This window comes from Pseudovirgaria hyperparasitica, assembly GCF_010093815.1.
Source record: "Pseudovirgaria hyperparasitica strain CBS 121739 unplaced genomic scaffold EJ05scaffold_4, whole genome shotgun sequence".
Lineage (NCBI taxonomy): Eukaryota > Fungi > Ascomycota > Dothideomycetes > Acrospermales > Acrospermaceae > Pseudovirgaria > Pseudovirgaria hyperparasitica.
Window position 1 is genome coordinate 1,672,703 of NW_022985552.1, and position 14,530 is coordinate 1,687,232.

General features: G+C 49.3%; 5 protein-coding genes across 5 annotated transcripts; 4 read left to right on the forward strand and 1 right to left on the reverse strand.

Moving 5' to 3' along the window:
* Positions 1-1,130: 1,130 nt before the first annotated feature.
* Positions 1,131-2,998, reverse strand: EJ05DRAFT_498539 (phosphoribosyl pyrophosphokinase; the record flags this gene model as incomplete). The annotated part of the gene is made up of 5 exons (XM_033746701.1): positions 1,131-1,793; positions 1,841-2,586; positions 2,639-2,712; positions 2,761-2,812; positions 2,866-2,998. 5 exons carry the CDS (start codon positions 2,996-2,998, stop codon positions 1,131-1,133), a joined length of 1,668 nt encoding a protein of 555 aa, XP_033603029.1.
* A 1,858-nt stretch (positions 2,999-4,856) lies between these two features.
* EJ05DRAFT_474441 (uncharacterized protein) lies at positions 4,857-5,505 on the forward strand. Its single transcript, XM_033743604.1, has one exon. The coding sequence runs from the start codon at positions 4,997-4,999 to the stop codon at positions 5,285-5,287; it is 291 nt and encodes a 96-aa protein (XP_033603030.1). The 5' UTR covers positions 4,857-4,996; the 3' UTR covers positions 5,288-5,505.
* Positions 5,506-6,035: 530 nt separating this feature from the next.
* EJ05DRAFT_531068 (chitinase 4) lies at positions 6,036-7,272 on the forward strand (the record flags this gene model as incomplete). The annotated part of the gene is made up of 5 exons (XM_033749002.1): positions 6,036-6,135; positions 6,190-6,255; positions 6,307-6,448; positions 6,499-6,929; positions 6,982-7,272. The coding sequence occupies 5 exons, from the start codon at positions 6,036-6,038 to the stop codon at positions 7,254-7,256; spliced, it is 1,014 nt and encodes a 337-aa protein (XP_033603031.1). The 3' UTR covers positions 7,257-7,272.
* A 2,171-nt stretch (positions 7,273-9,443) lies between these two features.
* EJ05DRAFT_474444 (uncharacterized protein) lies at positions 9,444-10,663 on the forward strand. The gene has a single exon (XM_033743605.1). The coding sequence runs from the start codon at positions 9,489-9,491 to the stop codon at positions 10,542-10,544; it is 1,056 nt and encodes a 351-aa protein (XP_033603032.1). The 5' UTR covers positions 9,444-9,488; the 3' UTR covers positions 10,545-10,663.
* A 453-nt stretch (positions 10,664-11,116) lies between these two features.
* On the forward strand, positions 11,117-13,023 carry EJ05DRAFT_474445 (uncharacterized protein). Its single transcript, XM_033743606.1, has 3 exons — positions 11,117-11,605; positions 11,661-11,896; positions 11,947-13,023. Exons 1-3 carry the CDS (start codon positions 11,384-11,386, stop codon positions 12,650-12,652), a joined length of 1,164 nt encoding a protein of 387 aa, XP_033603033.1. The 5' UTR covers positions 11,117-11,383; the 3' UTR covers positions 12,653-13,023.
* Positions 13,024-14,530: the final 1,507 nt, after the last annotated feature.

Below are 14,530 nucleotides of genomic sequence, written 5' to 3' on the forward strand. Positions count from 1 at the left end.
TGGGAGGCCTTCTGTTATACTCTGATCACTTGCGTTACCCCAAAAACATCTCTTCAAGACCTACACATTTATCGATATCACAACTTGTCGAATCTACAAAATCGTACCTTTTCAGGTCGTCATTGTGTCATCAGTAGATTTCTCACCGCTTAATCTGCTCCCCAGCTTCCTACGTGGCGATGGCAAGGGCGTGTTCTGTTACTGCACCATACGAACTTGCGTCCTTTAGCCCACACTTCTTAAAGCCCAGACTCTGCGAAACTATCATCCTATTGATTCATCCTCTGCCAATTGATATTTCCGGCGCGCGTCGAAGCTGAAACCATTCTAGGCTGGAGTTCTAATAATTCGCATCGAATCCGCCTCGCCTGACCCCAGATCGGGGCTTGGATTTGAACCACGTTCTGTATACCGGCCAGCCGAGTCAGTCTAAGTAGCAGTGCCTCTGCGCCTCAAGTGAGTGCGCCACAGCGCCACACCAACGCGCACGATGATATCTGATCGAATGGCTGACAGGACCGTGAACTGTTTCCACACAATAGAAGTATTCGAAATCCCATCTCAACCACAGGCGGCACTATCTTCTCGAAAAAAAAAGCCAAACCCACTATCGCGGAGGAGATTCTATTTCGGTCTCACCGACAACAACAAGAGAAATCCTCGTTCGAGGCAGGTTGGGGGAGTGGGATGCATGTTTCCTGGTGTTGTCGTGTCGCGCGCGCTTAGACTGCCGAATGGCGGTGGGCTAGGCAGTAACCTCGGCTCTAAGGAGCGGCCCGGGATATCTCCCCGGCTAGGATGCTTGGCGCAACTGTGAAAATAACCGGGTAGCGAAACATTGGGTGCAAATAGACGCGTAGGGCTGAAAGACAGAGATTGACATGCGCGATTTATGTAATCTCTGCACCAATGTGCAGAACGTTGATTGGGATTTTGCATGGCACATACCGACCTATTCCCTATCACGAAAACCTGCCATCAACGCCCGCTTTCATTCTTTGACATGAGTACTCCTGCAGTTGATCAAATAGCCTCTTATGGTGCGCCACCGATAGATGTCTCCACCAACGCCAACTCCTTATATTGCAATATACTCACACAGATAGATCTTGCTTCCAACGGTATAAGCTTCAATCATAGTGCATAAACAGCTGACTGATGCTTTCACCATGGTGGTTCCTTCGAATGGCTTCGGCGAGCAGGTTGTCAACAGGTAGTATGATCAACTTGTTCGACTGTGTCATCATCTCGTTGATCGGAAATGAGTTCGTGATGATGACTCGCTCAATGCATGCGCACTGTTGAAATTGCTCCAGACACTCGGCTCCAAACACCCCGTGTGTTGCCATGCAGTATACTTTCGTTGCGCCTCCTCGTTTTACGACTGTCTCTGCTGCTGCAATCCATGACGCTGCTTTGTCGATGATATCGTCTACGATGAACACTGGTCTGTCTTTAACATTACCGACCAGGGTTACGTGGGTCTCTAGTTCCGGATTGTTGAGATTATCATCTTCGTCTTCAGACGAGTCTTGTGCGTCGTATGATCCGCCAAGAGGGTCACCCCTATTTGCATGCGCTGAAGATGCTGTAGATATGAATGACTGCGCCATGTGTTCTCCCCCGGCAGCACTCTCATCATCTGAAGGCGGCCCGCCGGTGGTCGTACCTGTGCCAGCGCGGTACCGTGAAGAGATGACGCTGCCGGACACAGCGGACATGGACGGCGACGGAATAATATCATCTACGACGTGTCCGTGAACTAGTCGCCCGTGAACGACGTGGCGTGCGCGCTGGCTTGTTAGCGAAGTTACACAACCAAATGGATGGACATAGTCACCTCATCTGTGTACTCTGGCTCCTTATCTGCGTCCTCGGCCTCATCATCTCCGTCCACTGAGGTACTTGCCGGTGAATCGTTCTCTTGCCCGTCCTGCCGGTGTGGTGACGGAGGGGCGTGATCTGTAGATTCCTGCTTGATAGTAGTATTTGTGAGGCTCTTCTCTAAAGATGAACCGTTGACCCGTCTCTGTGCGTGAGTAATTGTGTGAGGCCTCAACGCGCGCTTGTTCGCCAGTGCAGATGTTTCCACAACACTTTCCGGTATGGGCTCCAGAGGTGGTGTGGTGTGTGGGCTTGCTTGCGAACGCTGGTCACTGAGGTTGAGGCCTGGAGGCTCGCTCATCTTATCGACGCGCAAGCCGTCTAGTACCATGCTGTCGCCAATACCGAATGTTCCTTGCCTGTGGGGCTTCGCTTGCTCCGCGGTGATGATACCAAAGCTAAGCTTCAAAGCATCTGCTAACGAAGTCACACGTTTTGTCCCCCCAGGGTTCTTGCTGACAACTACTGCTTTTCTCCAGTCTGGTATATTGACCTTTATCCAACGCGCTAGTAACGGCTCTGCAATGAGGTTGTCGACCGGACATTTGAAGAAACCCTGCATCTGGCTGGCATGAAGGTCGATTGTGATAACATGATTTACACCGGCAACACCAAGGAGGTCTGCGACGAGCTTTGCTGTGATTGCGCCGCGATGAGACTTCTTCTTCGATTGCCGCGCGTATGGAAAGTAGGGCATAACAGCTGTAACCATTAGCGTCGCCCTATGTTATGCTTAGAGAAGTAGAAATCATACCTGTTATGCTCCTCGCCGAGCCGCCTTTGCAAGCTGAGATCATAATAAGGAGTTCGATAACCGCATCATTGATACTGTGACCAAGTCAGCCAGACCCTCGCTATTGTGAGCACACGTCATACTTGCTGCACCCGCTCTGTACAATGAAAACATCTTGGTCCCTAATCGAGGTCTCTAGATAATGATAAGACTACGTCGAGTACAATTGAACATGCGGCGTGACTCACGAATTTGCACACTGGTCTCGCCGTTGCTGAACTTTCCCAGCTGAGCGGATCCAGGCTTCTGCCCCAGACGATCGCAGATACCCTCCACGAGCCTCGGATGAGAAGTGCCGGAGAAGATTTGCACCTGACGCATCTTTGGACGGGTTGAACCGATAGACTCGGGGGAGCGTGGTTTGGAGGAGGGAGGAGTGAGATCTCACTCGGAACAATTTACAAAAGGTTGAGTTGCGCTCTAGACAGCTCCCGACTTTTTGCTGCAACCGGTCTTGTCGTTAGTGGGGGCTTGCAGCGCTGGAGTTAGCACGCCTAATCCTTGCGCAAGGACCAACAAGCAGGTGCGCCACATGTTACCTTTCACCCAGATAATTAACTGAGGGAACTTGTCAAGCCTTTAACGTGTCGAACATCTCCGTCACTTGAAGTAATACCGCTCGTCCTATGCGACTACAGCCCATAACACCCAGGAGACACGCCTATATACCCCCGCGTGATCGCAAACCCTACTTAGTAAAGTGGTAGCACTAAATCGAGTGGCTCGGCCGGTCATGGATTCTAAGTTCTCCCAAGTTTTCACATTTAATAAGCAAGACTTCCATCAGGTATCATGGCTGTAGAAGTAGTGCTGCAGTCTCCGCGCAATTCGAGTCAAGACTGTCATTATCACATAATCAGCTTCATCGGCATCATCGCTCTGCCAACTAGGATCCTGGCGCGCGATCGACAACTAGAGATGACATAGAAGCCCACAGAACAACAGGAACATCATCATTGGACCTAATATCTCCTAGAGCGTTTCGCCAAACGCTCTGAGACTTGATGCAATCCCATGAGCGTTATCCAATAAGTTTTAGTATATGCTACTGAATTTCGTGATCTAGTACTGGCACACCTTGACACTAAAGGAGCCACATCAAATGAACAACCTTCCCTATCGATGAACCTATAATGAATGCAATTCTGGTATTATAATGTCTAGTTGGGACCAGCAAGAGTAAATCTGCGATATATTTTGCGAATACAGCTTCAAGACTTGATTCGTTCTTGGCTGTACCAACATATCGTTTGTAAGGTCAAGAAGCATTCGAGACTTCAAATATGATAGATATACTTGCTCCCAGGCTTGCCACGGGGCCTGGAGGAAGTGGAGTGCATATAAGCCCATCTCTCCCTGTTAGAACAAATTTCTTTCATTGAGTGCATATCGCCCTATTGAGAAACGTAGACACAACTCCTGGTGGGACGAGCAACTGGAACAGCGAATAGCATTATAACGTGATGGTAAGGTTTGAGAGTGGTTCGGATCGATGACCTTAGATCAAAAAGTAACCACCCTGTACCGTTTTTGCATTGCAAACCGCTGGCGGGCTTAGACTATGAGTCTCACGGTAGGCCCATCACAGTCCCGGATCGATACTGGGTTGAAGTGCAACCACTCTTATCAAAAATAGAGCCAAAGCTCGACTCATAATGTCCTTATATATGAACATTATTTATTACCCCAGCATATAGCTCAACAACCGTCTGTTTACTCTCTTGTGACCGTGGAACGTTATCTCGATGCAGACAAGATCTAATGACGATTATAACGCGAGATGGTATCACAAATGGTAGTATTTTGGCCCTGATATGAATAAATCGAGAGTTCTATAAGCCTAGTCATTGTGAGACTTTGGGCACAAGTGACGGGCGGTATAACTAGTAGTGACAGAGCATACGAGAGGGGTTGGAAGAGCATTTCAGGGAGCACGGGGTCGAAAGGCCATGTCAGTCCAGCGATAAAAATTCGGAAAAGCTGATCCGACATGTTGGCACGCGATCTATTCTTACATGACCAAGCTTCGGCATTGAAAAGCCATGCAACTAAGGTACCAGCCACATCTAGTACCTCCGAAAGGATGCCTCATTGAGCCTAGCACCAAGGGACCAACCCCCGGACTTCCAAGGTTAATTTCAACCACCTCTCTCGATCATGCTTGCCACAACAATGATTATTCCAACCTTCTAGTCGCAAATACGAGATAGCTCTTATCAGGCAGATTTTCAATCATCGGCAAGCTCGTTTTGCGACTCAAAGGCTCTATCATGCAACCTGGAAGGTCGGGGTGTGCCCAATCAGGAAGGTTGTATTCAGATGTTGTGTTTCACACCGAGATTCTGTTCTGCACGTGGCACTTACCAAACGGCAACAGAAGCTACTTTTAGGCTTATAGCGATTGTATCTGCTATCACTACTATCTCTATATCTAGCAGTCAATCACGGCCGGCATGGAAAAGCGACACAGCGTACGTGGAAATGCGATGGAACCTAGCATCCATTCAAGGATATCCTACTTTGTCGTACCTCAAAACTCATGGACTCTCAACTTACTCCAATATATCTGACCTTATCATAACAGCCTTGATGTTCATGTTGCAGTCGTAGACTACATGCTAGAGACGGGCGCAACGTCACCGGCGCATCAAATGTGGAAGGGGCTTGCGGTCAGAGATAGCATATGGACACGCGACTCAATTATCACTGTAGGTTCAGCAGAGAGTTTCAAGGATAATTAAGCTCCTATGGAGTACAGACGTGTACCTGACAACGAAGCGAAGCCACATCCGCCCATGCGGAAAAAATCTCCAGCCACTTTGGTTTACCTGTGTTTTCCCTCCCCAAATCCAAGCCACATTCGAGGAAATCATTTTCCAGCCAGCTTTAGCATCAGGGATATCTTGAGATGAGATCTGACTGCGTACTCCTCGATCTAGTCTGGTCATCACCTGGCATGGCGAGCCCGGAGTAATATGTCCTGAAGGCTGGACCACCCCACGTTCAGTGTGGCTGCCATCAGTTGAACGTAAGATCGGCGTGGTCTCAGCTGTCTCAGTGCATGCTCCGATTAGAGCACCAAGAATATGCTACACTATGGTCGTACGTCAGCGTGGAGTTAACGGCGCATTGTTGTGTCTCGCCCGAACGTATGGAGAGAACACCACTCGGATCGTGACATTTGGGTGGGTAGTGGATGCCACCTCATAGGGTTATATCCAACTCCGAACAAAATGAGAAATAGCTATAAAGGAATTGCAGCCGGTAGGAAAATAGCTCACTTCGTCTTGCTTGCCAGGCACACTTCTTGAAAAGCTATTCATAGTAAGAGCCAGATAGTGTCTCAGTCCCTCACACCATGCATACCTTGTCAATCGCCACCTATATAGCTTTTCTAGCAAGTACTACTTACGCAGGATTCAGTTCTGACTCCAAGAGCAATGTAGCTGTATACTGGGGTGCGTATGTTGTCATATGTGTTTCCGAACTGTCGCTAAATCTAGTTCTTGAAGGACAAAACTCTTATGGACAAAGTAGTGGCGATCTGGCGCAACAAAGATTGTCATACTACTGTGAAAGTACGTTCGGACCATTGGAATTTCCTGAGATGAGTAGTTGATAGTTTGCAGACACAGATTTTGATGTAATCGTTATGTCCTTCCTGACTCGCATCAATGGTCAAGGTGGTCAACCGGAGCTCAACTTCGCCAACCAAGGTGATCTCTGCGAAGTCTTTTCTGGTACCAATCTCCTGGACTGTGCCGAGCTCGCGTAGGTGTCATATCTGTAGGACGCTTCTGAATGCTAATCTATGTATGTAGTGCCGACATACCGACATGCCAATCTCAGGGCAAGACAATCTTACTATCTATAGGTGGCGCCACTTATACCGAAGGTGGCTTCCAGTCTGAATCTGCTGCTATAGAGGGAGCTCAGATGGTCTGGGACATTTTCGGGCCCATGACCTCTACATCTGGGAACCGCCCGTTCGGGAATGCTTCAATTGATGGCTTCGACTTTGACTTTGAAGCTGGCGTTCAGAACATGGTTCCCTTCGCAAACAAGCTTCGTTCACTCATGGACACCGAAAGATCCAGGGAGTTCATTTTGACGGCGGCCCCGCAGTGTCCTTATCCCGACTCTGCGATGAACGCCATGCTTGATGGTGCAGTTAGCTTCGATGCATTATTGATCCAATTCTACAACAACTATTGTGGTTTGCAATCGTACCAGGATGGCGCTGCCGATCAATGTAAGTAGTGCGCGACTTCCAGCCCCTTGTCCAGGATACTTACACACTCTAGCCAGCTTCAACATGAAGCAATGGAACGATTGGGCGACGCAGACATCCAAAAACAAGGACGTGAAGATCCTGCTCGGTATGCCCGCCAATACAGGTGCGGCTGGCTCCGGTTATGTTACGATCGATAAGCTACGTCTGATTATTGGGTACTGCAAGCAGTTCTCCAACTTTGGCGGCGCCATGATGTGGGATATGACCCAAGCTTACGCCAACAAGGATTGGCTCCAGGATGTGAAGAGTGCCTTGACAAGCAACTATAGGAGGTTCTTTGCTTAGATCATGTGGTATCATCCATGTTTATATATTCTGTTCATCTCTGTTCATTTCTGTTCATACTGGCTCTTTTGTATATTTGAGCTTTTTGTTTAGTTTCGGGGAGGGTTCGGCCAGCCCTTCCGGTACATAGGCCACTCTGACGAAGAACATATGATTGATGTATTACTGGCAAGACATGTGTGTTACATGTCCATACTCATGCTTATTTACAATGTGATCTCTCGTATCCTTCCATCTACCCTGTTGTATGACGGACTATGATATCGCATATAAGTAGTTACGTAACTACGCAATTCGACTCATAACTTTCCGTCTTTTTGAATCTACAGGATTCCGAAGTAGATCGATATGGATTTACGAGGGAAACATCTGCATTCATCGTACCATCATGCAAGAACACGCAATCATCGCTTTTTCCAAGCTTACGACCCGGTTTATGGCTACGTTACCCAAGTAAGTGAGATCTCTAGCGTCAACTCCACTTTGACCTTGAGAGGACTTTTTCCACTTGATGAATCTTGAGATTTGTAAGACCTTCGGGCGAAACACTCTGACTACTTCAACACTTCTTGTGCAACAATAGCAGAATCCTCGAGGTCGTCCGTCGAGCAAGCATCGAACACGCCTTACTTTCAGATAGAGTTGGTTGGGCATCAGATGATGTAGCATCACAAAGTCTTTCGGACGTGCTCTCATGCGCGACGCAAGGCTGTGTTAACAGGGATACTGATCCTGCCAGGAAAAACGCACGAGGATATATGCACCGCCACGGTTGGAATTTCTCTCTATAACTAATTGTGAGGCCGGATTCAACACCTGTTTGTGCGGCATTAATATCTCAAAGATGTCGCATCTTCTCTCGCAGGCATGAACACCCCTGGCCGCCACCAATTTTCTCAGCTCGCATTCTCCCCGTTCATCGGCTGTGTAGCAACCCATGTTGACGTATAACCTGGTTTGTCTTCCTTCGTATCTTCAAGCCTCACTTTGCTGACCTGCTGCCTGGCTATCTAACGGAGGCCACGCGATGTCTCTTTATCTAGCTCAAAGCTTCGATGGCTGGCTTAGCAATCTCTACTTTTTGTCTAAAACTTCGTCGCGATGGAGACCACGCCAAATCCAGTCAGTGATTTTCTGAATAATTACCGATCGGGGTTCGTTGGAGGCCATGCCTGGGTCGACAGCTGCGTGAATGCGCTCCGAGTAGTGGCCCCTTCTGAACCAGACGCGGTCGCAGCAGTGCTGGTCAACTTCTATGGTGTTGCGAGTGGTGCAACAAATGGTTCGTTCTCGGACACATGGGGCATTTCCGCGGCTGGATGTCAGCGATACTGTAGCCGGGCAAGACTGGAGATGAAGTTCGACTACAGTGTGTTTTCGGCTGGTCTAACGAACTACTTTTTACCTTGGTTGTTTCTCTCGGCGCAGTTGCCATTCGATACTGGATCCCCCTTCAAGAACTTCATGAGTCTTTGCCTCGCGATAGGTAGTCCGATGCTGATCACTTTCTCTCTGTTCTCGACTGCTCTGAATGGAAACTGGATATACAATCGATTCCAGAGGGTGACACACAGCCCAGATGGCTTCTTCCATCTCCAGGAAGCTGCGAAAGGTGCGCGAGACTTTCTTCGTACATCCCAACAATCTCCCATCAGGATCAATACAGAAGCATTCATGCGTTTGTTTGCCAATGACGAGACTGTTTTGAGACTATGGTGGAGATCTCTGTATACTCGGCTGACGAGAACCCGACGCCCATTCACGTTCTCTCTTATGGCACAAGGACTTTTCGCCGTCATAGTTTGGGCGTTGACGATTGCCGGCAACTTTGTCACTGGACTTGGTGTTCCTTCGCAAGCGCTACTGCTGTCGTCCGGCACACTCTGGGTCTGGCTTATTCCAGTCATAGTCGGATGGGTGTTTGTGGGGTCTCAGTCTATGGAGGACGGCATCAGTAATGCGTTGCTCGAGTACGCCGATGGTGGTAGTCGACCCGAAAAACAAGTGGCACTTCAAGCTCGCTCAGGCTTCGCGCACTCGCTCGAGTCGGAGAAATTGCCTGACGTACTTTGGAGCAAGGTTCAGGGTGACGAGCAGCTCCCAGGCCCAACCTTTAACTACGCGCGAATCTTCACGACACCACGTCTCGCAGCATCAGTCGCCTCGGCATTCGAAAAGAAACTAGAAGAGCTCCGAGAAGACGGCGATCCCAACCGGACTGAGGACTTGCGGATGTCTCGACAACTAGCTGGACAAAGACGACCATCGCCACAAGAACTTCTAGGTTGTAGCCACGGGTCTCCCCCAAATATATTTTTAGACAATTATGAGATAACACGCTCCTCAAATGCAAATCGACGACAGACAAGTGCCGTTAGTGAAGGCGATATCGAGCACGGAGGAGCGAACGGTCTTAAGCTGGCATCTCTACCTACATCGCTTGAACTATCAAGAAGCCGTTCACGAGGCACCAGTCCCGGCAAAACGTCTCACGATTCGCAACACAAAAGACCACTGTCACCAAAATCAAGGCCGTCTGTACCTGTAGATATACCACAGGGTGAGGAGTATAGATCCGGTGCCGCGGCCCCAAAAGCAACGGTCGAATCGGGGACTCTGAATGTTCCTCTCGGCAATGTACACGTCCAGACACGCGCATCCTATGGATCGACCGTTAACGGGGAGTCAGAGCCTCGGGCTTACGCCGAGTGGCGAGACCTGGATTCATCGTGGAAACGGAACATCGTCGTGTCAAACGTCATTGCCTTCTTCCTGCAATGGGGCGTTACAGGAGCAGCTGTGGTCATCGCCTACAACACTCCAGCGTACGGAATCGGTTGCAGGCCGTCCAGCTATCTTCTCTACGCGATTCTTGCAACTGCTGCGCATATCCTTCTCTTCATTTCTGTATTCCTCTCTCACGAAGTGATGTTGAACTATCAAAACGGAAGTGCAACTATCACCTGTAAAAGCCCGCGCAACTATCGTGTATACATTGTCTCTGCCCTTGCGGTGATGACACGAATTACCGGAAAGGCGATTGCCATAGCGAACACCTTTTGGATCATTCTGAGTTCGTTGTTTGAATTGGTAGGTCTGTATAACAGTTGTTTCTGTGAAGCATCGATGCTTATACCAAAAGCAACATCGTGGGTCCTATTGTTCTCATCGCAGTCGGGGGAGCTTCGTCATAATGCCGGGCGGTACTGGGCCGGGGGCATTGTCATGAGTGCCCTGGTATGCATGATTACGTGCTGGATTGTGTACCTGTATCGCACAAGAGCTTAACGAGCAAAACACAACAACGCTCAAACATATTCATCCACGTTCCCAGCCACAGTGCTTCTTCATGTCAATGGACCATGTATAGTTACGGCCGAGCTCTTGTAAGCGAATGAGGCTAGTCGTTGTGGCATCGGAAAGACAAAAGACCGGAACTCTGGGTCTAATTATCGGATTCAATGATTAGTCAAGGATTATTCTGATCTGAAAAGGCTGGTGCCTCGAGCCGAACCTGGTCTGGGCTTCTCCAAGTTGGAACAAGCTTTAACAAGCTGTGTCTTTCTAACCAAACCCGGCCAAGAGCCCTTGCAATTACAAGAGACTCTTGCTCCCGTATGCAAGCACATCCATATTCAAGTCTCGCAACGATAACTGAATCTGATGCATGTTACTGGATACCCAGATCTCTCTGTTCATAGAAGTGGCTGCTTGAGCAGTGGGCCCTTAGAAAAGTTTGAGGTGGGCCTGGAAATGCCGAAGCGGAGCATGTCTTGGCATCAGATGCCACGCGTCCCTGCTGCTTCGGATGCTAGTTTCCCCTGCGAGGTTGCTGAACCCACCGTTAGATCAAGTCTCGCGTTGGATTGAGCGAGAGAAAAGATTGGCTGCTATCTACCAGTCCAATTGCCCATGGACATAAGGGCTGGCAAGTGTAAGCCACGCGTGGTAGCGTAGTAGGGTTACCGGATGTTTTACACTTCGGTGAGGCCCTCGAGCTTCTTCTTCACTCTCGTTTTCCTAGTTTGCTCATACAATATATTTCTTTACTTTGAAGCATCCTTCTTTCGGTCGCGATTTCGTCTATTTCTTTGTCTCGACAGTCGTCAAACTTTCCAATCCTCACAATGGCTCCAAGAAAGGTCCTTGCAGACACACAGCTGCGGGACGAGACTGTGGACCACTTTTCCATAAAATACAAGGCTATAGTCTTGACCCTTCGATCTCTTGCAGTTGCTCTTTCATTTGGCACGCTATCGCTATACATTGTAGCACTGTGCTTGTATCTGGTGCGAACGCATGGCGATATTGACGTCGAGGCAACCTTCAAGTACTTGTCCATTACTGGTGTAGGTTTCACCCCGAGTAGCAAACGCTCAGATGGTTGACTTGATGCAATCATAGTCGTCATTTTCGGCAGCATGGCATCTCTTCGCCATGTGCCTTCTTGGCTCTGGAGCGCTCAACCGGATCCCCCGATGGTTCTACCTTGGTCTCGAGATTGGGTCAGGTGTTTTGATGGGAATCCTGGGCTATCTGAGCTATGCACAAGATAGAATCGGGAGACCTCCTCAATTCACACCTGAGTATCAAGAAGAGGCCATAAAGAGTGGTGCCGTAGGTGTTCTGACAGCCGCATGGTAGGCTCGAAATCTATTCGTCGTTCAAACATGTGTCTGATGTATCATAGCGCCGCGCACCTCGGGTTCTTCATCTTTGGGCTGTGTAGTAAAGCGAGACCGGTCGATAGCGACACCGAAAGGAATCGGTCCTGCGACGCATGCACGTCGCTACATAAGATACCCTCGACCACCACGACAACGGAACCTAGACCAGTCAGTCCAGCGCATGTCTCAGCCGAACCACGCACGGAGAATGAGCCCACGACGACCACAGTTCCAACAAGCACTCGACCAATTACCATCCCCGATGAAGATGCACCTGCATACACGCCCGGCGACTATCAGCACGGCTTCGAGCTGCGGACTCTCAATCGCCAACACACCCCTCGCACGACTGCAGCATCATCTTCCACAGCCACAGACGCGCCCATCTTACTTCCTGCTCACCACACCTCACCCTTCGACCACTCACTCGCCACTCAATCAGGCATGTTGCGTCCAACACCAAGCATGGCCCCTGTCGCACCACAGCTCGCCTCTGCGTCCACAACAGAAAAAGCGCAACGGCCACAGTCGCGACTATTTGGTTCCGAGAGAAGTGATCTGGATTTCGCGAATGTGAGCCCAAGCTTGCCATCGAGCCCTACAGTGGAGCACTATTCGGATATGCAGAGATCGTCTGATGTGCCGTCAAGCAGCGGGAGTGTGAGTGCTGAGCCAGGGCAGGAGACGAGACAGAGGTCAATCGAGAAAAATCCAGACGGGCCTTCTTGAAAGTGATTCTTGTAATGAACACGAGAGTCGAACAAGCTATCAGATGCCTCGATGAGGCTGTAACCCCAATATCAAAGGGACGGTAGGCCGCGAAGAGAGCCAGAGAATCATCGACGCCAATCTTGGACAGGATCCTTCGCGGGGAGGTAAGGCGCGCAAGCACATACACTTTGCTTGCCGCCAAATTTGGACATCCATTTGAGACTTACATTCCATGTTCTACGCAAGACGCGAGATATGAGACTCTCAGCATGATTTTGATGCTATATGTACTCACATTGCTGTACGAAGCCTTGCCCTAAAGGTTTCGGATTAAGATCGGAGTTAAGGCATAACAATATACCCATTCATAGGACCTGCAATTTCATCACCATAGTAATTTTCCCATCGCTGTTGGGGTTTAGTATTCTAACAAAATTAACAAGTCCACCAGAATTGTCAATGCAGAATTTGGTTCTGACGTATAATTATCAAGGGCGAATGTTGCACGAAGCTTGCGAAGCTTTTTTCGGCGGTGATCCGGCCTTGTTTGAAAGACCCTGAATATGAGGCTGAAGATTGGGTGCTCACGTGTTGCGATAGCTGCCGATGAAAAGAACATGGATTATCCACGCTCGTCTTATGCAGGTGGCGTATCCCTGCTGAAGACGTCATTTGGAAAACTCGATTGCGCGAGACGAGATTCGATATAATCACACAAGTGCGTTTTTGCTATTGCCCGGTTGGAGTAAATGAGGTATCAGAGCACGTCGCAATAGCTGGTTTGTGGGATGTGGAAGTGAGAATCAGTTGATCGCGAAATATTTGTGGGCGCCAAGCTGGCTATAGGGAAATTTACTTGGTCAGACCGTCAGAGGCGCATATAGCACTTAAGCTATGTTGCTTAACCTATGACGCATGGTCGACGAACATCTGCTAACTGCTACAATATGAGGAAATACAGTATTCGCCGCAAAGAGAGAGGTGGAACTAGGGCGTTTGTGGCGCGAGAGAACTGGAAAAGGTCGAGTTGGCTAGAGGAAAACAGCGTGGCACGAGTGAATGTCGCGGAGGAGCAGTGCAATTCGATGTAAACGTTGCTCAGGGAACAATAATAGTCTGTGTGCTCGTCGCGAAAGCGGTGCAGACTGTGTTTCCGGGGTGCAGTGATATTCGCAATTTGCAGTGCATTCATGCATATATAGGGAGACCGTACACGGAAATTTCTCCGGATGCGCGAAACACTGGTGTATCTTCTTCGTAGCAATGGTGTCCTTTCTCACGAACGATTAGCCACACAAGTCGTGTCATCTCACCTATTGTTCACTCTCTGTCTGATCTTGGTGACGATGTGATAAGAATAGCCTATAGCGCTAGCTAGATATGGCTCGAGGCCTAGATCGCGCCTGGTGTTTCGCGACGGGTGCTGGATTTGCAGGTATGGTAAGGACTGACGACGCGCGTGTATAAGGAACCGATCGATGCGGCGCTTTCGTGAGAATGAATACAGGAGTAGCGGAGTTTGTATGGAAGATTTGAAGCGTCTTGCTAGGCGGAGAATAGCAGAGAGAGTGTGATGTGTAACGTGCTGGGTGTACTGGACTAATAAGGCCGCGTGGCATGTATGGTATCGAAGATGGACGAGGCTCAGGGGCAGAGTGGAGCCAGGGTATGCTGGGATGGCGGTGGGAACGCGCAACGCTATGACCTCAGTCGTGCGGCCACCTCTCAAGCTCGATTCGCGATGACGATTGATGGATGTACTGGATATAAACGAGTCGAGCAAGTCGAGATGAAGCTGAGCAGGATGGACGATAGGTAGGTAGGTATATCGAGGCAGCGAGTGATCAGCCGCTTCCGCTCCTCAGCCGGCTGCTCCAACTGTCCAACGCTGTCATT

What these genes read in the sequence shown, in the direction of transcription:
- EJ05DRAFT_474444 (XM_033743605.1), top strand. Translation starts at nt 9,489, where the DNA reads ATGTCTCGACAACTAGCTGGACAAAGACGACCATCGCCACAAGAACTT.
- EJ05DRAFT_474445 (XM_033743606.1), top strand. Translation starts at nt 11,384, where the DNA reads ATGGCTCCAAGAAAGGTCCTTGCAGACACACAGCTGCGGGACGAGACT. An exon ending in AGTACTTGTCCATTACTGGT is followed by an intron (nt 11,606 to 11,660) that starts GTAGGTTTCACC and finishes ATGCAATCATAG; the next exon opens with TCGTCATTTTCGGCAGCATG. An exon ending in GGTGTTCTGACAGCCGCATG is followed by an intron (nt 11,897 to 11,946) that starts GTAGGCTCGAAA and finishes GATGTATCATAG; the next exon opens with CGCCGCGCACCTCGGGTTCT.
- EJ05DRAFT_474441 (XM_033743604.1), top strand. Translation starts at nt 4,997, where the DNA reads ATGTTGTGTTTCACACCGAGATTCTGTTCTGCACGTGGCACTTACCAA.